Source organism: Maniola hyperantus, chromosome 9, assembly GCF_902806685.2.
Source record: "Maniola hyperantus chromosome 9, iAphHyp1.2, whole genome shotgun sequence".
Taxonomy (NCBI): domain Eukaryota; kingdom Metazoa; phylum Arthropoda; class Insecta; order Lepidoptera; family Nymphalidae; genus Maniola; species Maniola hyperantus.
The window spans coordinates 6,129,974-6,152,517 of record NC_048544.1 but is presented as its reverse complement, the minus strand read 5'-3'; the positions used below and the strand labels follow the sequence as shown (position 1 = coordinate 6,152,517).

At 36.5% G+C, this 22,544-nt stretch overlaps 4 protein-coding genes across 8 annotated transcripts in view; 3 read left to right on the top strand and 1 right to left on the bottom strand.

Annotated features, from left to right (window-relative positions):
* Positions 1 to 739: 739 nt before the first annotated feature.
* On the top strand, positions 740 to 5,537 carry Gos28 (golgi SNAP receptor complex member Gos28). Its single transcript, XM_034971604.2, has 6 exons — positions 740 to 938; positions 1,452 to 1,627; positions 2,140 to 2,229; positions 2,320 to 2,468; positions 3,298 to 3,414; positions 4,305 to 5,537. Exons 1-6 carry the CDS (start codon positions 908 to 910, stop codon positions 4,423 to 4,425), a joined length of 684 nt encoding a protein of 227 aa, XP_034827495.1. The 5' UTR covers positions 740 to 907; the 3' UTR covers positions 4,426 to 5,537.
* A 1,262-nt stretch (positions 5,538 to 6,799) lies between these two features.
* On the top strand, positions 6,800 to 10,050 carry Pis (phosphatidylinositol synthase). The gene is made up of 4 exons (XM_034971605.2): positions 6,800 to 7,100; positions 7,239 to 7,373; positions 8,127 to 8,444; positions 8,888 to 10,050. Exons 1-4 carry the CDS (start codon positions 7,052 to 7,054, stop codon positions 9,046 to 9,048), a joined length of 663 nt encoding a protein of 220 aa, XP_034827496.1. The 5' UTR covers positions 6,800 to 7,051; the 3' UTR covers positions 9,049 to 10,050.
* Positions 10,051 to 10,577: 527 nt separating this feature from the next.
* Positions 10,578 to 14,752, bottom strand: CCT6 (chaperonin containing TCP1 subunit 6). The gene is made up of 6 exons (XM_034971599.2): positions 14,526 to 14,752; positions 13,918 to 14,117; positions 13,537 to 13,676; positions 12,859 to 13,006; positions 12,150 to 12,343; positions 10,578 to 11,562 (listed from the first exon to the last, which is right to left on the bottom strand). Exons 1-6 carry the CDS (start codon positions 14,660 to 14,662, stop codon positions 10,786 to 10,788), a joined length of 1,596 nt encoding a protein of 531 aa, XP_034827490.1. The 5' UTR covers positions 14,663 to 14,752; the 3' UTR covers positions 10,578 to 10,785.
* Positions 14,753 to 15,698: 946 nt separating this feature from the next.
* The window catches only part of Usp32 (Ubiquitin specific protease 32), a 33,575-nt gene continuing 26,729 nt past the window's right edge, over positions 15,699 to 22,544 (top strand). For all 5 annotated transcript variants that reach the window (XM_034971587.2, XM_034971589.2, XM_034971588.2 and 2 more), the window contains exons 1-4: positions 15,699 to 15,873; positions 15,945 to 16,179; positions 16,326 to 16,644; positions 20,200 to 20,428. In XM_034971587.2, the coding sequence (XP_034827478.1) occupies positions 15,816 to 15,873; positions 15,945 to 16,179; positions 16,326 to 16,644; positions 20,200 to 20,428 (841 nt within the window). In that variant the 5' untranslated portion in view covers positions 15,699 to 15,815. The remainder of the gene's footprint in view (positions 15,874 to 15,944; positions 16,180 to 16,325; positions 16,645 to 20,199; positions 20,429 to 22,544) is intronic.

The following is a 22,544-nucleotide window of genomic DNA, read 5'->3' as shown; positions in this document are numbered from 1 at the left end:
GAGATTTGTAGAACATACTCGTCATTGCTCAGCGTGCTATGGAGCGAGCTATGTTGGGTATCACTCTCAGGGATAAAATCAGCTCAAATTCACGGTTTTCGGACTGTTTCCTTTACTTGTGCTATAAGACCCACCTACCTACCAAATACCTACCTACTAGGCCAACGGGAAGTACCCTATAGGTACTTAAGTTTTCTTGACAGATACGATAGACAGACGGACAGACAGCCAGACAACTAAGAAGTGATACTATAAGGTTTCCTTTTTTCTTTTGAGGTAGATAACGGAACTCTAAAAATTATGACGATGACTATACCATAGAGTAAAGGCTTGATTTTTTTTTTTTTTTTAATTTATTTTACGGCCCTGGATAACAGTCCTTTAAGGCCCACCGACCAGAAATAAAAAAGAAAAGGCCTGTAAAGGCTTGATTTTGGACATAAACATAGAGCTAAGACCATGCCACTAAGACATAGAGCACCATAGAAGCCGTAGATAGAAGCCAATAGTAGTAATAATCTATGATAGAAGCATTAAGCATTCCACCAAAGAATTTCTAAGTACTACCTACTCAAAGAAGTTGGAAGTACTACTACGTATGGTACTAGTAGTAGTACTTCCAACTTCTTTGGGTACCTACTACCTACTTTATTCCTATGTCGATGCATTCTATGCATTCCACTGATTCCACGCCACGAACCTATTGGCAGATGTCAAAATTGATGATTATATTTTGTCAAGTTGTCAATTGATTGTCAACAAGTTGTTCGTTTCTTCTAGGTACGTAAATTATGAGAATAATTATAATAAACAAAAGCTAATAAAATAATAATTGTATAGATAAACAATTCTCCTAACGTTCCGCATAAATCGCTAGGTAACTGAAATAGTATTGGACTTGAACAAAATGTCTACAATGGCAGGCTCGAGTTGGGAAGGTGAGTGCTATAATTTATAATCACAGTTTATAACATAGACCAGCGACGAACTGTAAATCAAATTTGTGACGTAGAATCTTTATCCCTGAGTAGTTAATGCTACGATGTATCTCTAAAAACCATATCAGAAGCTTGAAGCTACCAACCAAACCATCCATTCCTATGTTTTTTCTTGAAATGACACCATAAGAAAGTGTCTATTAACTGTGAGAGGCCTTTTAGACTGATGATGTTACTTGCATTTGCACTGCAATTTATTGCTCTCTCCAATATATTTTACTGTGTACTATTATTGCTTGTAAGTCTATAAACTTGGTTATTTGATTAGTCATATCTGATTCGGAAAATATGTACTTAAGTACTATCTATTGAAATAAAATATTATGCTAAAACAAGAAATCTGGTGTTAATAGTAGTGCTTCCGCTATACAAAAGATCACATCATTTTATTACTGCAGTCCAAGTTTCTATTGGTACTACTATAAAAATAATCTACTTTACAAATTGTTGCAGAAGTAAGAAAGCAAGCCCGCACACTGGAAAATGACATAGATGTGAAGCTGGTGGCATTCAGTAAACTTGGAGTCAGCTCTGGGTCGTCGGGCCTAAGTTCCGAAAATGTACCTTTGATAAATAGCGAGGACATGTTTGACACCTTATCTATGGAGCTGCAACAGTTATTAAATAAGGTCTAAAATCGATGATAGCCTAGTTGTTAAGATTTCAGACTCATATTCATGAGGGTCTGGATTTGACAGACAGACAAACACCTCTAACTTTTAAGGAAAGGTGTGTGCTATAGGCAATTATACATCACCACTTGCTTTAACAATGCAGGAAAACATTGTGACGAAATCTTAAGGGCCGATTTCCATCCAAGCAGAGTGGAGAGATGTGTTCATCTCGACGACATCTGTGATGGGTCTACCCGTTTCTTAAAAGATGACAAAAAAATTATCACATCATCTTTAAGAAATTTGACTGGTTGACTGATCATCATCTCTTTGCTAGGTTGCTGGGCCTTGTACCTGAGATTTTCTCACTGTTTTGCAAGGTGTTTAAAGTTAGACATTGAAAATTCCCAAATTGCCCCTGCTGGGAATCAAACGCAGATATTGGTTATATTTATACCTGTATTTCTCTGTAGCTACCTAACAGTTTATATACATTTCTTCCATGCTTTATACTTTATATTTTACAGCTGTCAGCACTAAACGACAGAATGGCAGACTTAGCGCCAAGTGGCACAGCTACATTGCATACTATCAAGCGACATAGGGAGATTCTCATGGTAAGTACTTTTGCACAAGGTTTAATGTATATTTAACTAGCTGATGCCCGCAGGATGATGATGATAATGACTGAAATTTGTATTTTACAGGACTATCAGCAAGAGTTTCAAAAGACCTCAGCTCGTGTGAGCGCGCGCCGTGAAAGAGAGGAGCTGCTACGCGGAGGCAGTCCGCCGCCCGCCGCGCCCGGCCTCAGCCGACGCGACCAGTACGCTAAGGAGGCCAACCACTTGCACAGGTATGCAATCCCAGTGTCTTTAGTGACAAAAATCCCACATAAGGCAAAATCTCCCTGAGGAAGTTAAGTACCTCCCATACAACCCTATCTTCTATAGGAAGCTATGGATCTTTAGAGATCCGCCATTTACAACAAAGGGTATATGATAACGCTCAATTTGCATTGGAATAGTCTAGTTAAGATCGCTCCTTTGTCACACACTTATCGCACGATTGGTCTATACTCTGTCCGCGGAAAGAAGTTGGCATAGCGCTCTCTCTGGTACGTAATCTCATACAAATGATAGAGACTAAAATCTCAGTGGCCGCTAACCATATGAGTGACCAGCCAATCACAAAAATTAACTATGTTTTCTAATTGAATTTCGAATGTTATTTGAAAATATGTTTGTAGATTGGTTGGTGACTCAAAACTGTTAACGCCCCCTGAGTTTTCTTATTGAGTCTCTATTATTTGTATGGGATTACCTAACAGAGAGAGAGTGCTATACTAACTTCTTTCCGCAGATAGGGTAAAGACAGACAACCACCTATAGACTCCTAATAGCCGGACACCCCCGATCGCCAAGCTTAGGCAGTTGCTTAGCATAAAAGTCGGACTACACCCATTCGGTACCCTCATTTCGTACATAGTCTTGATTATGTGACTTTTGAGTCCATTAATCACAACAAAACATTCTCCCCTGTCCCTCGCCAACATTTTACGATTTTCTTTTCATGCAAAAACTTGTATATGCATACTCTTGAGGTTGAATTCTCTATGAGCATAGATGGCTTTGTCGAACCTTTATTGTTTATGCAATATCATATCCTGACTCTGACCGTTTCAGTTCGCACATTCTCGTGGACGAGCAGATCAACATAGCGATGGAAGCGCGCGAGCACCTCACCTCGCAGCGGTACACCTTCAAGCGCATGCAGACCAGGTTCAACGACATCACCAACAGGTGAGCTGATAATAACATACGGCCATAGCCGTACGCGCCGAAACTACGCGGCCGAAATACGTTAGCGTGGTCAGACTGTTTTCTGTACCACTTAAGCACAAGGTCTTATAGCACAAGTAAAGGAAAGAATTCGAAAACCGTGAATTTGTGGTTACATCACAAAAAATTTAAGTATGTGTTCATGAACAAATAATTAGCATTTTCAATTTTCAAAGTAAGATAACTATACCAAGTAACTATACCAACTATATAAGTTATTATGAAAAGGCTTTACCTGTACATTCTAAATCAGAGTTTTATTTATTTTTAGGCATAATAGTTTTTGATTTATCGCGCTAAATGTCGAAAAAAATACCCGAGTTCGGAACCCTCGGTGCGCGAGTATTTTTTTTTTTTTTGTTTAAAAGAATATTAGCCATGTTAAATGACTAATATTCCGCTTTCCTCTCCAACTAAGCGTCAGGCTTGTGCTAGGAGTAGGTACGACAATAGTGCAACGGGCGGGATTTGAACCGTCGACCTTGCGGTTTTCAGTCCACTCCTTTACCGGTTGAGCTATTGAGGCTCTGAACAGAGGCAACTTTACCGGTTGAGCTATTACTAGCACTTGGCAGGCCTTTTCATAAGCTTATCCATACTTAAAAATTGCGAAAGTTTTCTGTCTTTCTATAACCTTTTCACGGTCCATCCGCTTAACCGATTTTGGCGTAATTTGTTACAAAGATAGCTCGCATCCCAGAGACAGCAACTTTTAATCTCGTGAAAATATTATTCCTATAAGATTATTAAAACCAAAATCCACGCGGATGACTTCGCTGGAACCATTTATATGATAATAATTTACTTTTTAACAAAACTCAAATATTCCAAAATGGTGTAATTCCCCACAGGTTCCCGATGTTAAACAGTCTAATCTACCGGATAAACGCGCGCAAACGGCGCGATTCTCTCATCATTGGCATCGTGGTTGCCGTCTGCACATTCCTCCTCTTGCTATATGCATTCCATTAAACTTTCTATATCTGAACTTAAGATTTCACTTTATATGAATTAGTTTTGTAATGTATAGTAATCGTGAAGGCATTACGGAAGTTGAGACTTGAGACTACTCAGGTATACTCAGGGACAGCTGACATTTCGTTCCATTACGTTAAAAAGGTAACGTTAATATAGCGGTATACCGTAATATGATCAGTGATCACAAACTAACCGGCTAGTTGGAAAGCTTGGAGCACCGCAGAGACGTAAGCTCTCTTTGCGTGTTCTATCGCCTCTATAGTGGGGAGTGCTCTGAAGAGTTGTTTGATCTCATTCCACCCTCCTTTTTCTACAACAGCACCGCACGCCACCGCAAACAATTTCACCCTCACCATCTGGGTGTCTGGCGCACTTGACCGCCCGTTGTGCCAGATCCTTTTTTCCACGCACATGCAAACTGTGGAATCAAATCCCTTCGGCGGTGTTCCCATTAGATTACAACATGGGTTTATTCAAGGGGCGGACCAACAAATTCCTGAAAGGCTGGCAACGCACTAATGGTTCCTCTGGTACTTTGATAACGCTACGAAAAGAACCGGTAATTAAGTCTCTGGGTGTACTGTTCTGGGACGGCTTGTGAGGCACGTAAGGCGAATTGCAAGAGGGTGACAGTAAAATAACATTTCATGGACGCGCTTTATGCTTGTGATGAACAACAAACACTAGCAAGCACGCGGACGAGTGTTTGCGTTGCGTATGCTTGCCGACACTTGTCGTTCGATCCGTTTGGCTGCTAGCCAAACCATAGCTAAACACTGCGTATAAAAAGTACTCTGTGGTGTTTGCCGATGCTTGCTGTATATTGTTTGCCACAAGCATGAAATGCGCCCTTCAGTAGTTGAAATTCAGGATTTTGTGCAACGACTAACTATGCAATCGGGGTATGAGGCGGGGGAACGCCCCGCACACCCGCACGTCACCCGGTGCACGGGCTGTGCGAGGCGTCCCCATCCCGATTTAACGAAAAAATATCTAAACACATTAGCTGATTTTACAATTACATGTATTAAGTAAACAGTTGTAAGTATATTGTAAATATTATATTAAATTGTAATCGTCGGAAAATAAATTATTTTATGGTATAAGTACTGATGTTGTTATTTTCTTGTCTTCCTCTCCTTCGCTGATGTCTTCACCTTTTGAAAAGCACACTTGCGGACATACCGAAATAAAAGCTATGAAGAAGAAAGGAAAGGACCTTGAAAGGAAAGGAGTAAGTAGGTATACTGTGTGCAAAACTAGTGGTCCAATCTGAAAATGAGGCGAATGACTTGCACATTGTACAAAAATCGGTCTAGTGAGAGTCACTCACACATGAAGGGTTCCGTACCATTGTACAAGAAACTTTCATGGCGACAATTTTGAAATTTTTAGTAACTATTTGTTGTTACAGTGGCAATAGAAATACACATTCGGTGAAAATTTTAAGTCTACCTATTATGGCTCACGAGTCACGAGATACAGCGCGCTGATAGACGGACGGACAGCGGAGTAGTAATATGGTCCCTTTGGCATCCTTCGGGTACAGAACTCTGTGATAAATATCTGCTCAAAAAACTAGAACCCCAGAGCTTAAAAGCCAATAAAAAAGTTAAAATGTCAAACAGCATCAGTGATGCCGAGTGTGACGATACTTGTACTTGTATCAATACTTTGGAATCCACAGTATTGATACAAGTATCGTGCTTCCAAAAAGTTACCGAAAATGTCATTTTAACAAAGCATCCAAAGTTTGGATCTAAGGTATGTTTGGATCAATCCTGATCGCAACTATGCGATATTATGATACTTTAGACTGTATCGATTTCAATCCAATCCTCAAATATTAAATCGTATAGTAGGTATGGTAATAGTTTTTCACGAATATCATAAAATATTAAATACATTTTACGATCTACTAATATTCGTTTTTTTTCTTTGGTGAAACCATCTTTATGCTTAGTATTCTTGAGATTTAATTATTATTTATTATCAAAGAAAAGGTATACAGTAGGTTATTAACACCGTTTAGTAATGGTGTTGATGATGTACACTCTCAGTAATTCCTCAAGTAATGAGTTGCCATCTTTCTCAATCCGCGCCACCTCCATAATATTTTAACTTTCTAGATTATAATTATAATTACGTAATAAAATTCATTAATTCCCGTAGTGCTAGGTATATAACGCACAATAGACGGAAATGAAGTGCTGAGAAACCAGCCCAGAGAGAAGAAAGGAAGTAATGGTACCTATAGGTACTTGTTTCGATCTAATATATCGGAGTATCGTATATACGATATCGATATACGAATATTGAGTAAAGTATTGGATTGGATCGTGCATCCCATCCCTTTTGAAGGTTATCGGCACCCTATATTCAATGTACTCTGTGGTTATCGGAATTTATTTGGATTTTGAAGTGATTTTGGATTCGTGTTTTCGCCTTTCCAGCTAAGTACCTACCTAATTGAATTAGTATAGGTATTGATAGATGCAAGTAATATAAAATCACTATCATTACCTACCTACCGATTGTTCAGTCAATATCATCATTATTAAAACTATTTCTGGTCGGTGATTAAAACTTGTTCAAAAGTTAGTACGTCTCATTCAACATCATGACTGAGTCAAAGGAAAATATTTTTTTGTTTGTTCCTAACATAATTGGTAAGTTATTAAAATAGCTGACCTTAGAATAACAACTCGATAGCCGACTATACTTACCTTCAACAAGGATTGTAAAATTACTTTAAGTACCTATATCCCTCAAATATTGTTTTTACTTCAAAAGAATTTTCATTCCAGGATTCGCCAGAGTTATCCTGGCGATTATATCGTTCTACTTTATGCCGACACACTGTGTATTGGCATGTACATGTTATATTACTTCGGCCTTGCTTGATGCATTTGATGGACACGCCGCTCGAATGTTCAATCAAAGTAAGTGTTTATACATAAAGTGATTACTAAGCCCCAATCTATCTAATCTAATTATAATTAAATAAACAAGTGCCATACAAGTGCCCAATATTTAACTATAAATTAGTAGGTAGGTTAAGTTTTTTAATATTAACCTTTTATTTCATGAACAGAAAACTAAATGTTTTCTATTCAATATTCGACAACCTCTCCTGGCACAGGGGTCTTATAAACGGGATGTCCCAGGTTTGATTCCCAGCAGAGGAAATTTGGCAGTTTATAATTTCTAAATTATAGTTTTTGGTCTGGTCTGGTGGGACGCTTCTGCAGTGGCTAGTTCAGCAATCTGAAAATGCGCAAATCCACAATCCCTATCAGCAAATGCATGCTGCCAAGCGATTTAGCATTCTGGCACAATGCTGTACAGAAATCGATAAACAGTCGGGGTTTAATAAAATTGCCATACCCCTTCTAAGTTAGCCCGCATCCATCTTAGACTGCATTATCACTTACCACTGCACAAGGTGAGATCGCAGTCAAGGGCTAGCTTGTAACGGAATAAAAAATGCTATATTCAGCAGGTGTAAATTTTTACATAGGTTGCAGATTCTCTGAATTTGCAAATTAAACTTGTTTATTAAGTTTGCCGGTGCAAATGTATGATATCTGAAACTCAGAATATACATAAAACACCTTCAGATATAATTCACAATATAATATACACAATTTATTGTTTTTAAATTGAACTTATGTAATAGTCTCGAAAAATTTTAGGCACGAAATTTGGAGCAATGTTGGATCAGTTGACGGACCGTGCTGGCACTGCTGGCCTTATGATGACTCTAGCAACATTCTATCCTGAATATACATTTTGGTTCCAAATGTCCATGGCCATTGATATAACCTGTCACTGGATTTACTTGCACACTTCCACATTGCAAGGAAAGACGTCACATAAGTTTATTGATATTGGAGAAAATCCTATAATGCATCTATACTATACTAATAAGAATGTCCTGTTCTTTATGTGCGCTGGAAATGAAGCGTTTTATGCTGCTTTATATGTCATGTACTTCTATACAGGACCTGTTGGTGAGAATAATTTATTAGAAAATGTTAATCAATCATTTTATTTATTGCTAATTTGGGTTATATACAGTGGTCTTATTCTAAACTAGCTTATGCTTCATCCTTATAGCTTATGCAACTTCATCCGCATGGACTACACAAATTTTAAACTCCTATTTCACCCCTTTAGGGGTCGAATTTAGGTATCTCGTGCCAAATTTCAGCCCGATCCGTCCAGTGCATAGTTTGAACTGTGTGTTGATAGATCAGTCAGTCAGTCAGTCACCTATTCCTTGTTATATTTAGAGTTTAGACTATTTAAAATAGCTTTAATATAATTGACAAACAAAATATTGACTATTTATATAAATAATTTTCTATTTTCTATTAAATAACTATATGTATAACAAACATCAAATAACTTATTTTTTTTCTTGTCATTTGAAAATAACTTTTTTCCTTTTCAGTAATGGGAATCGGGTTATTCAAACTGATAGCTTTGATATCTATGCCAGTTGCAGTTGTGAAGGCTGGCATTTCCGTTCTACACGGCATTGTAGCTTCTATCAACCTGTCTATTATAGATGTGAATGAACGAGCAGCCATCGCACAGAAGCAAAACAATTGAATACAACTGCAAATCTCTACTTTCCTATTTAGTTGTACTTTGAATGTTTTATAATTTATTTCCAAAACTAGCTGATCCCTGCGGCTTCGCCCGCGTTTTTAATCCCGTGGGAACTTTGATCTTTCAGGACAAGTAGCCTATCCCTAGTAGCCCGAAGACGCAAGGATGCAATACCAAATTTTGTAAAAACATGTAAACGCAAATCGGTTCAGAAATCTCACGAGATTTCAGTGTACATAGGCAGATAAACACAACTCCTCCTTTTTTTAAAGTTGATTAAAAAAGTAGCCCTTTGGTTAATCCTCTACTAGTCTGTGAAAGTCCCGTCAAAATAGGTTCAGCCGTTCCGAAGATTAGCCCATTCAAACATACAGGCACTTCAATTTTATTTATTAGTATAGATTGAAAAATGCCAAATTATTTTTACAGCTGTAGATACAAGTGATATTACACATTTTATAAAACATCAAGAAAAAATTGATTGTAATGTTAATTTGGTCTTTGGACTATAATTAGTTTAATCTCTTGATGTTTAAGATATATGAGTAGTGTATGAGTAGTTGAATTTGGGAAATTATTTTTATCTTTCGTGCATTTAATTAAGAATTGATGTGTTGATCCGAATTCCAAATGTATTTACCTAATTATTGTATTTTTTTATTGGGCCAATAAGCCTATTATTTAATTTGACCAAAGTAAAATAAGTAATTTTTTTTAAAGAATGTTTAATTTAATGTTAATTTATTGTTCTGTGATATTTACGCAATTTTTTATGCAGATGGTTTTGTTATAAAAATACTTCCTATTTAAGTAATATTTTTAAATCATTACTAGTCAACATAAATTATTATTATACACATTCTCAATTTGTTATTGGGTACTTATTGAAATAACTGAAACTTGTGTTGAATTGTTAATTCCATATCTATACTTATAATAAATTTTAAATAATTTTAGTAAGTACAGAAAATTTAATAAATAGATCATTTATGTTTCAATCAGTGGAGTTTTTTGAAGCCCTATTTATATCAACACAGATTTCTGTACTTGGTTGGGTAATACAACTTGGTGAAAACAATTTTACTAGTGTTTTAAAATGTTTAATCTGGTGGGAGGCTTCGACCGTGGCTTAGTTACCACCCTACCGGCAAAGCTGTTCCGCCAAGCATAACGTTCAGGTACAATGCCATGTAGAAACCAAAGGGGTATGGGTAATAACTGCCATACTCCTTCTAGGTTAGCCTGCTTCCTCAGACTGCATCATCACTTACCACCAGGTGAGATTGCAGTGAAGTGTCAACTTGTATATGAATAAAAAAGAGTTTTCCATAAAGTTAATTTTTCCTTTACTAAATATTTTTGCATAATCGTGATTCTAGTATAATATCCACCATGTTGCATGACATAAGTAATAACTGAGAACCCAAAGTAGTTTAGAAATTATCAAGGGAACATACTTAGATTGATAATAGTGTTATTTTCAGGTAAAAACACAGTAGAATTTTTGAGTAAGACTTAATAAAAAAGCATTATTTTAAAAGATTTTTATTAGCTTTAGTAATAATTATTTATTAAGCAAATAATAGTTCATTAAAATAATGCTGAAATTTTAAACACTAGGCACCATTAACCCAGTAAAACAGCTTTTGCAATAAATGCATTGTTAACTAAAATATTAGTACACATTAGAAGTAAATTAAACATTTTAATGGATAAGCAAATCACTGAAACTTAAAGTTATCCTTTGAGGCTAGACATTCCAGCTCTCATGATTTCATCTACAAGAAGGAGGTTGCTGGCGATGACTGAACAGGAGTTAATAATCTGCTTTTTCACAATATAATTATCATATACTCCTAAATCAGCTGGCTTCATCGGTTCACCAGTGCTTAAATCCAAACCAATAGGGTCCGGGCTAAGACGTGATTCCTCTTGAAGTTTCACAATCGTATCCTGAGCATCAAACCCTGAATTCACAGCTAAGGTCTTTGGGATAACTAATAGAGCTTCTGCGTATGCTTGGATACCAAGACGAGCCTTGCCTTTAACTGTGTCCTTAAACTTCTGTAGTTCAGTATTAGCTTTGATTTCGAAAGCGCCTGCACCCGGCATCACACATTTATCCTCAATTGCATTGTTGATTGCTCTTAGACCGTCGCGCACAGCATCTTTAATCTGTATGAGAGTGTGCTTGTTAGGGCCTTTAATAAGAATGGTGACAGACTGAGGGTTCTTGCACTCCTCAACAAATGTATACTTGTCCTCTCCGAGAATGTGTTCGTAAACCAAACCAGCATAACCCAGGTGTTCCTCTGACAATTCTTCCACGGAGTTCATGGCGGTACCACCGCAGGCTAAAGCTAGGCGTTCCATGTTGCGTCTCTTGGCTCTACGGAGAGCAATTATACCCTCCTTAGCAAAAGCATCCAGTGAAAGGGGATCGACACCCTTCTGGTTAATAACCACAAATGACTTGTTGGTACCGTCACACAATTTTTTCTTCAAAGCGATGATCTGTAAACAAATTTTAATAATATAATAATTGCATGATACTTCTGTTAAGAGATTTGATATGCCATAATATTTTCTATTGTATTAGCATTGGCAAAATTATTGAAGACCAACAAGAACAAAAGATTATAAAGTGGCTAGTTACCATACTACCGGGATAGACCTGTTCTGTCTCTGGGATGCAAGCTATCTCAGTATCAAATTTCTTCAAAATCAGATACACTGTAGATAGGTTGTAAAAAGGTAGCTGACAGACAGAGCTGAACTGAGTTATTGGATTGCTATGCTACATACAGTTTCGTAGTAAAATATGCAAGGCGAATCACTAATGATTCGATTCGGTGACCTAGTAGACATTACAATTTACATTATCATAGTACTAGCATGCCCACGACTTTGTTCGCTTTTATTTAGGTTTTTAAAAATCCAGTGGGTACTTAGATTTTCCGAGATAAAAAGTAGCCCATGTCACTCTCCAGGTCTTTAACTATACCCATGCAAAAAATCACGTCAATCCGTTGCGACGTGATTGAAGTACAAACCAACAAAGAAACACTTTCGCATTTATAATATGGGTAGTGATTTTTTACCTTTTGAACCCTCTGGTCAATGAAATCTCTCTCAGCGGCAACAAGTTTCTCCCGATCCTCTGCTGATTTATAGAAGAAGCCCGAGTTAACTTCTGTCTTCTCATATTCAAGGGAAACATTGCATGTTAAAATGTAGGCATTTTCGACGCGTTTCGGCATGTCTGGGTGACGAGCCCCATGGTCCATCACCAAACCTGAAACATCATAACTTGTGAGACTGCAATCTTATTTGACAGTACTGTAGCAGGCTAACATTAACCGGCAAGAAGCATAGCAGTTCATTAAATCCATAATCTGATCATATTTTTTTCAGTCGGAGGAGTTTTAGCAAACCAATTTAGGAGCTGGCAAACAGAACAAATTTTGTAGTATAGCAAAAAAACTGAGACTACAATTATTGAATTTTAAGATCTTCTATTGGACTGATCCGATTTTGTTTGAAAACACACTTTTTCAGCTTATTTTTACATTTCACCCCACTGCAAGCCTGTTAAGTTTTCATAAAAAATAGTAACAGGGGTCGATGTAACTGCATAAATTTAACCAACTTACTGCTGTCCCGATTTTTTCTCTAGACAATGAAATGATCCTTACGTGAAACTGAGTCGATCAGCATTTAAAAAAATTCAATTTTATTTATTTTTATAGACAACTCTGCCAAAATTGTTTTTACATAATAAGACTTAGATACCTATAATATATAAGATACCTTTGATAAGTGTGGTCTCCGTAGCAGTCTTATGTTGCATTTCCATGAGTTCCACCATGTGCAGGTCGACAGGTTTGCCCGGTGTGCGTATGGCTAACACACCATCCACACACGCGGCAGTTAACACATCGGCTAGACTTGGATGAACCTGTAGGAAATAAAGGAACAATTAGTAATTCATCACTACCAAAATGCTAAAGTGTGTTTGTTGCTTTGTCTTCCAAACACATCACAAGAGACCAATGTAATTTTTTCATTGGTGTAGTTAAAGACCTGAAGAATGACAGGCTACTTTTTATCCCAGAAAATTAGAGATCCCACTGGATTTTTAAAATCCCTAAATCTATGCGGCCACTAGCTAGTATAATAATATATATGTTGATGATGTAAAAATTTAATCCTGGGTTTAATTCCCTGTCTGAAATTTCTCGATACTGGCCCACAGTCAGGAAGTTGGCAGTGTCTCATCCCCGTGCCCCAGAGAGCATGTAAAGCTGTTGGTCCTGTGCTTTTTCAGTTGTGTTGGACTTCCATCCCATCGGACTATGAGAGTAAAGGAATAGAGTAGAGTGCATCTGTATTTGGGGGTGTAAAGTATGCACTAAATGCACTACAATCCTGTGGAGATTGGCATTGAGACCAAAATTCAGTAAGGACATTACTATTACTAATAATTACCTTGGTTTTCAGTGAAGTTCGAGCAACATCAAGCAGATTTTCTCTCTTAATCTCAATGGGAATTTTCATAGACTCCAATATTTCGAGAGCCTTAGTGCGGGCAACATCAAAACCTTCAGTGAGGATTCTTGGGTGCAAACCTTTAGAAAAATATCACTTTATTTATTCATTTCTGGATTGTTAATTTTATCTCAAAGGTAGACAGACCAAAATTGTTGTTTATAATCTTATAACTGTAGAACATCTGTTATAAGATTTCTACAGTTTGCTACAGTCTACAGTTTATCTAGCCATTAGGAATAAGAATAGGAATTTGTTTGGCTTTTAAATAAGCTATAGATTATATTATTATAGATGTACATATATATATGTAGGAAATACCTTCACTGATATATATGTCAGCCTGCTTCAGCAACTCTCCAATGAGCAGAACAGTGGAGGTGGTACCGTCGCCAGTAGCATCGTCTTGCGCAGTGGAAGCGCGAGCGATGAGCGACGCCGTTGGATGTTGGATCTGCATCTCATGAAGCAACACATTGCCATCTTTTGTTATCTTTATGTCTCCAGCACCAGACACCAACCTTTAAAAAAAGTTTTCATGCCTTTTAACGTTTGAAAGGAATCTGTTTTTGGAGACTAGGTTTTGTTCTGACCTTGCTGTGTGATATCAAGCTGTCTAGACTTTAATCAAAGTCAGAACAGTAAGTCTGTCGGTCGAAATGTCCTTACGTCTTATCGGTTTAGTGGTTTAGGGTGATGCACATAGAAACAATGTAATAATAGAGAAACTTGAAATTCAAAAACTAAAGAACGCTTGGACGTGATTTTTGTACCGGTAACTGGAACCACATGATTTCTGAAGTCTTTATATTTACATTAATTTATGTTGCACTGCAATTATGGTATGTGCATCATAAAAGTACTGTTGTAAAATATGTTCTAAAGCACGCACGAAGCTGATAAATCCATAAATAGAAAAATTAACTCACATTTTCATTGTACCCTTAGGACCGAGGTTAGTTTTCATTACATCTTGAATGCCCTTCGCAGCTGACATGTTCACAGCTAAAGCTTGAGCTGCTCTCGCAAACTCAGCTTTAGGATTTAGTAAACTTATAGCGGACATTGTTTTAGAAATATTAAACCCAAAAAATTATTGAAAAAGAAATCACACTACAATCACCTGAACAAGAAAGAAATCCAGAGACCAGAAACATTACTGGTCTGTGACCAGAAACTTTAAATGCAGTCTGTGGCTATGTTCCTTGTTCCTTCCTAGCTTTGTGGTATCAAAATCAATGCTACCAACACTGGAAAATGCAAATCTTGCAAAAACCTTCCGCATCTCTCTTTGACTAAAAAATTGAGGCGAGAGATCGGACCACGATGGTGTCCGACCTCTCAATGTAGCTCGACAGTCGAAGTGGGACAGCGGTGGGACAGCAATAATGTATAGAATCTATACATCTATACTATAGATCAACCAAAAAGAGTCGAAATTAAATGAGGGCGCCACTTTCGTTGATCTAGCAACACCATGTACTGCAACCAAAACAATATTGATACTTGATATTTTTTAATTATTAATGAAAGTGAAAATACACGCTCTATATCCTCAATTAATACGGTTAGTAATGGGTGAGCTTGATATTCAGCCAAAAAAGGTATTAAAACTTTGTTATTCATCTCATCAGTACGTTTGAAAATCATCTTGTTGGTAATGTAGCTGTCATTTGGTATTTTTCGTACAAATAAACCAGTAAATTACTAAAACTCATGTAGAAATCAACTTTTTTTTTTATCTTTAACAACACTGATATTAATTTTAGGGTTGCGCTTTATAAACATTTCAGTTCCAAAACATTTAATTTCAACTCTAAACGGTCCCACTGTAATGGTTGATCCATATGCTTGTGACAAACAGCAAGCGTGTGCACAGGTATGCTTGCCAACGCTTTGGAGCATAGAGCGTGCCTATTGGCAGGCAAGCGGCAAGCCATCTGTGGTGTTTGCCGATGCTTGCAGATTGTTGTGGTTGTTTGCCACAGTGGCGCTGGCTTAAGGACGACCCATAGATTATTATGACTATGGTATAAAGGACGACCGTCAGGTATTTATTCTGAGGTCTTTTAGCATTTTGACATAGGAAAAAACTGAAAAAAAATAAAAATATTCAATATGGCTGTTGATCATAGGACGTGTGCTGTCAGCTGTAATATTTTTTATTTCTTTGTATTTATTACGCCTAAAAATGTTGTGATTGTTCTAAATAAGTAAATATGGGCGTGAAAGATTCTAAACCGAGTTTTATTTCGTACGACGATGCAGCAAAGCGAGGTATTTGGTGTTCTAATGAAGTGCGTTGTATTTTTCATAGAAATCTCGCCAATTTACTGTTTAATTTGCAGTGTCTGATAGTGATTTAAGGCGTATACGTGAGGCGTTTAAGAGATGTGCCGGGGCGAATGGTTCGGCCTTGAGTTTGGATGCTTTCATCCACGAAGTGTTGTGTGATGGGGTCCCGCACGAAGTGTCCGAGTGGTTGTATCAGGCTTGTGGTGGCACCAAGCGGGGCATTACGTTCAAGGACTTGCTCTGCGGTGTCGTTGTTCTCACGAAAGGCAATATTGAGGAGAAAATAAAGTAAGGAACTGCAATGTAAACAATTGCCCTTCAATCGATTTTTTTTCTAGTTTACTTCAGATGAATTAAATTTTTGCTAAACTAAACGCTAAACGAAATCATGATTTTAAAGATAGTATAATTCAGTTTTTTAATCCAAACAACAGGTTCCTCTGGACACTGTATGTCAACAATCAAAGTGATAATGGTACATACATATACAAGAGAGATTTTGCACGAGCTTTACACTTGGAGAATACATCCCTACATATAACAGAAGCTCACCGTACCATAGAAATATTAACAAGTTTGTTTGGAAGTGGAGAACGAGTCACATTTGATCAGTTCCGTTCGTGGCTACTCATACACAAGGATGCTACAGTGTTGTCTAAGTGGCTGCTCTGTGATAAAGGCAATGTGGCTCAGGACTTAGAGACACCTACATTTTACCAGAGCCTTGCTGGAGTCACACATTTAGAGGAAAGGGTAAGTTGTATTTACTGACCCAAATATAAGTAATTTAAAAATATAAAGTCTAGCACTATTCCAGTATTCACTGGGTAAACACTAAACATTCTGAAAATATGCAGGATATAAGTATTTTTACATAGAAAATTAGTATCTATCCTTCTGTCTTTTGTTACATATTATGTGTTTGTGTCTTGTTCATCCAAATGAGTTAAAACTTTGTACAGTTGTTACTTGTTGTCCATCAACATGCGGGGCATTAGCCAGTAGTTAAGTAATAATATTGAACTATTCTTAGTTATCACTTATCAACAACAGTGAATGTTACAGAATAATAATAATGAAACACCTATACAATGTTAGTGATAAGAGCTGACACCTTTGAATACATATTAAAATAGAGTTCAAAGTTATCTAAATGACATTATAATATAATTAATTATTAAATAAGAATTTTGCATTGATAGAAAATTCAATACATAATAATTATCAATAATTAATTAGCATAAGGTTGATTGATTAAAACAATAAACTACTACCATTATACTAACTATTTAAACTAGAATCTATATTATCCTTGATGCTAAAAATAATTATTATTTATTACCATAGCCTAATATTTGAAATATCGTCGATTCAGGATCAAACTGAGTTCTTTCACTCTAATTCTCTTTGACATGATCCAATAAAAAGCACATAGTAGTATGTAGGTACTTTTATTCTCTTACTTAACACTATATCTGCGACATTTATTTTCTGTTATCTTCATGTGTGTTTATTTATTACAATAACCCCAAGATTTTTTTCTTGTATTACATAAATTATTTTTATATTTATTACTTAAAAGTAGGTAAATTATGGTAACTACTTAATAATAATTTTCGCTGCTTGCTTTTGATTTATTATATCAATAAGGTTTTGCCAATGGTACCCTATTACTACTAAGCCTTAGCTCTCTGTAGTCATCTGTCTGTCTGTCAGTGGGCTGTATCTCATGAACCATAATAGTTTATTTCTATTACTGCTATAACTACAAATAACTAAAAACCAAGATGGCAAATTTCAAAATAGCCACCATGCAAATTAAAAAAAATTAAAAACTGGTAAAGTTTTTTTAAGACTATGACTAAATGGTGTGGCTTCGCGTACGCGACAAGTCAGTGCAATCGTTACTAGCACTACTAATTTCATATTCTTTTCCCGATATACCTAACTGTGTTAAGTGGTTTTATTGAGGAAATATAAACTAACCACAGGTTATTTCTTAATTTTTACGATTACACATTGCATACTAAATAGCAGTTGGTTTTTACGGCAGGCAAACGCGGTTTTAAAAGGAAAAAGCGTATACTTAGATGTGTTTTTATAACTAGTCTACGTCTAGTACCTACGACGAAATGACATTACATACTTATTACTTATATATATATTTTAAGGCCCCATATTGAAATTTTTGTGACTTGGAAGACCGTAATTTAAAATTTATAAATACAACTTTGATATTGGAATATGTGCTTTAATTAAAGACCCAATATAGCACATATACCTACCTACCTAGTATTTTTTTAATCATTATATCTATTTAATATTTTACGAATTTTTATTTAAGTTTTCCTTATTTAGACCTATTTAAAATTATAGTCATGTAAAAGGAAAATATGAATGCTGTAGAAGTATACATACATCAATACATGTATAGAATATGTATCCTACTGACTGTAGATAAACCTAGTGGTTAAGACGTCGCGCGTCGCAACCTCCTGTTCGAGAGGTCCAGGTTTCAACCTCGGGTACACACCTCTGATTTTTCAGAGTTATGTGCGTTTTGATTTTAAACAATTAAACATGAATGGTGAAGGAAAACACCGTCAGGAAACTATAATGCCTGAGAGTTCTCCATAATATTCTCAAAAAGGTGTGTGAAGTCTGTCAATCCATACTTGGCCAGCGTGGTAGGCTATGGCCTATACCCATGTCATTCTGAGGAGAGATACGTGCTGCGAGAGTAGCATAATATTCTCAAAAAGGTGTGTGAAGTCTGTTAATCCATACTTGGCCAGCGTGGTAGGCTATGGCCTATACCCATGTCATTCTGAGGAGAGATACGTGCTGCGAGAGTAGTGGGACGGTGATTATGATGGATTGATGATGATGATGATGATGATGAACCATAGATATGATATTATTACTACTTACTGTTAAAATTTGCTTCTTACTTTATACTTTATCAGATAATCTTACGTAAATAGGTGGTACGCAATCGCCCTTAAGTTGCTAATGTTAGTCGGCCATTGATCTGTAAACGAAAAACCAGTTACTCCAAGGTTAGACAACCAAGCTTATTTATACCTGTGGAAAATGCAACATAACCCTTTGATACCCATGCACGTTGATATAAAAAAAAAACAATACCTTAGTTCCATGAAAACTATCTTTATGCAATGTTTTAAGTGTGTACGTAAGATAAGAGTTATAGTCCTTTCATTCATAAAATATCCGTGTTTTAAGAAATTGAACATTGACCTTATCAAAAATAAGAAAAGCCTTATTTACATACTAGCTGATGCCCGCGATTTCCTCCGCGTGGATTTAGATTTTTTTAAATCCCGTGGGATCTCTTTGATTTTCCGGGATAAAATCCTATGCCACTCCTATGTCACTCTCCAGGTCTTTAACTGTACCCATGCAAAAAATCACGTCGATCCGTTGCTCCGTTGCGACGTGATTGAAGGACAAACCAATCAACCAACAAACACTTTCGCATTTATAATATGGGGAGTGATTTATTATGTAGGATATATTTTACAATTCCTGAATGAATACTCGTGATTTTTTGCGCAGCGCAAATATTTAATAGTTAAGTATTTTAATTTAGAAATGAATTCCACTGAAATATCTTAACACGTCATATAAGTATTTTTAGTCTGTACTGCATATCTTTTATTTGGTTTATCAATGACCACGCATGCATTTGTTGGAAGCAGCAAACGTGGGAGTGGGAGAAACTTGTGATACTTACACATAAATTTGAACAAAAATGATTTATTTGAGTTAGAATGCATTTCAAGAATTTTAGGATCTTTTATTCTTTCTCAGTATTACAGTAGATAAAATTATTGCAATATGCTCACAAGATTTTTGTGACATTCAAGCTACGTATGTAAAATGTGTAGGGAAATCCTTGGGCTATCAAAACAAAACTAAAAGAAAGGTGAAACCTTGAATATACGAAGTCTACAGGTTCGAGGTTTGCGTGTTTTGATCAAATTGTAGGTAGGTACAATTGGTACATGTCACTATTGCTTCTTACAATTACTGACCTCTAACCAGTACGCTGGACCTGCGATTGCCGACATGTTTTTGAAGCAACTTTTTTTCGCCATTTTGGCGCTGATAGCAGCAGTGAGCGTCATGTGAGCGTACTCGGAACTAAATATTTGTGATGAAACATCTGTCAGCATAGTGTCATTTGACACAAAGTGTTAATTTTAATTCCCAGTACGATCGATGGGGCGCTTCGAATCGGTACAAAAATAACTGTCATTTTGTATGTAATAGGGTAACTCTTTGCAGGATATAATAGAGCTAGAGAAATGCTTCTGGTCCCTTCGCAATGCGGCACCGACTGGGGAGCTGGACGCGACCAGCATGCGTGGTCTCCTGTCGCCACCCCTGCCTCGAGCCGCCTTCGAAGGCACGTTCCTCGCCTTTGACGAGAACAGGGATGGCCATATCGATTTTAAGGAGCTATGCTGTGGATTAAGCGCCGCTTGCAGAGGACCTACCACTGAAAGGCTCAAATGTAAGTGCTTATTGGATTATTCAGTTCTTTGTCAGATCTACTGCTGCCATCTCTGGCTCGAACCGCCTTCGAGAGTATGACGCCTCACCTTTGACGAGAAAAAATTCGATCATATTGATATACTAATCTACTCTTATAAAAGTTTTCAATAGAGTAGATTGTATGTTGACTAAGATTAATCAGCAGACTAAAGTAAAATAAGACGTATCATACTACTTGCTAGGACGAAAACTATTCATCACTATTCCTATTTTATCCATTATCTATCGATAGTTAGGTACAGCATAATGTCTTGTAATTATTTTTGGCTAGAGTATACATACATAGAGTTAATCTTTTTAAGGTCTCAAATAACCTTTAAGAATACATACATAGTTAATCAATACCTAGTGCTTTCTCCTTAATTGCTAGATAAGTGAACTGGTTTAAACATTAAAACAACTTATATTTTATACTAAAAATATATTCTGTAAGATATTTGTGTATTCAAATCTGTGTAACTACATGAATCTGATAAAAGCTAAAGCGCTTGACAGCAGGTGACTTTTATATTTACAATGGGGCTGATTCTCTTGTACACAATCTCTAAACTAAACTAAATTAACAGGTCTAAATCTAGTGCTATCCTTTTCCGCAAGCAACAATATGAAAGGGATAGCAATAGATTTAGATGTCTCATTTTAGCTTAGTTTAGAAATTGTGTACAACGGAATTAGCCACAATATCTTGTGTGTATATCGAGTTAATGAAGATAATATCGTTTCAAAAATTTTGTCAGGATCGAAATGTAATTATACGACCGAGTTCACTATTCCTAGAACACGCTAAATCCTTTGAGTATTAACCTATATAAGGAGATAAAAAACCGGCCAAGTGCGAGTCAAGTCAAGAATGAGGGTTCCGTACTACAGTCGTATTTTTTCGACATTTTGCACGATAATTCAAAAACTATGATGCATAAAAATAAATAAAAATCTGTTTTAGAATGTACAGGTGAAGACCTTTCATATGATACCCCACTTGATATAGTCACTCACTTCGAAAGTTGAAAATACTAATTATTAGTTCATGACCACAATTTAATTTTTTTTGTGTGATCTAACCCTAAATTCACGGTTTTCAGATTTTTCCCCAAATGTCAGCTATAAGATCTACCTACCTGCCAAATTTCATGATTCTAGGTCAACGGGAAGTACCCTGTAGATTTCTTGACAGACAGACTACAAAGTGATCCTATAAGCGTTCCGTTTTTCCTTTTGAGGTACGGAACCCTAAAAATCATAAGGAAAAAGTAAAAGTTATTTTTATTTTTTCTTTCTTTCTTTCAAAATCTTAATCATAAATCATAATGATATCTATGAATTCTATGATACGCGGAATGCCAAAGACGAAGTTATCAAAATTAAATGAGTAGTTAGCCAATTTTAATAAATATAAACAACTGCTAAACTAGTGTTAAGCAGTTGGATCTATCGGATTTCTCGTAATCGCGTAAAAATATGTAATTATGCATAATTAGGTATACAGACTTCTGCAAAACAATCCTATATGGAAGCTAATTTAGTATCTGAAGTAACACTATTGTTTTGCACGTCATGCCGAGCAACCGGCGTGATGTATCTCAGTGGCACTATCTGTCTCACAGTAACAACATGAGTAATCTACGGTTACCTACGTAATAAAACACTCATAAGTCATTCAAACAGAAAGGATTTGTGCATGAAAATGCACAACGGTGAATGAAAACATCGTGAGGAAACCTGCCTGCTTGAGAATTCTCCATAATGTTCTCAAAGGTGTGTGAAGTCTGTCAATCCGCACTTGGCCAATGCAGCGTGGTGGATTATGGCTAAACCCTTCTCATACTAAGAGGAGACCCGTGCTTTGTAGTGAGCCGGCTGAAGGTTGATCATGATGATCGCTAATGACACCTATTTTAGTTCACTCTGCCTATATCCAGCAGTGGACGTCTATCGGTTTATAATGATTATATGTATATAATGTAAGTGCCTGAAATACTCTGAAATGCTTACAAGTAGTACAGTAATTAAAAGTATACTTACGGCTAGACAGTATCCCAAATAGTGCTATCTCACTGTTACTTGGAAGATGTAAC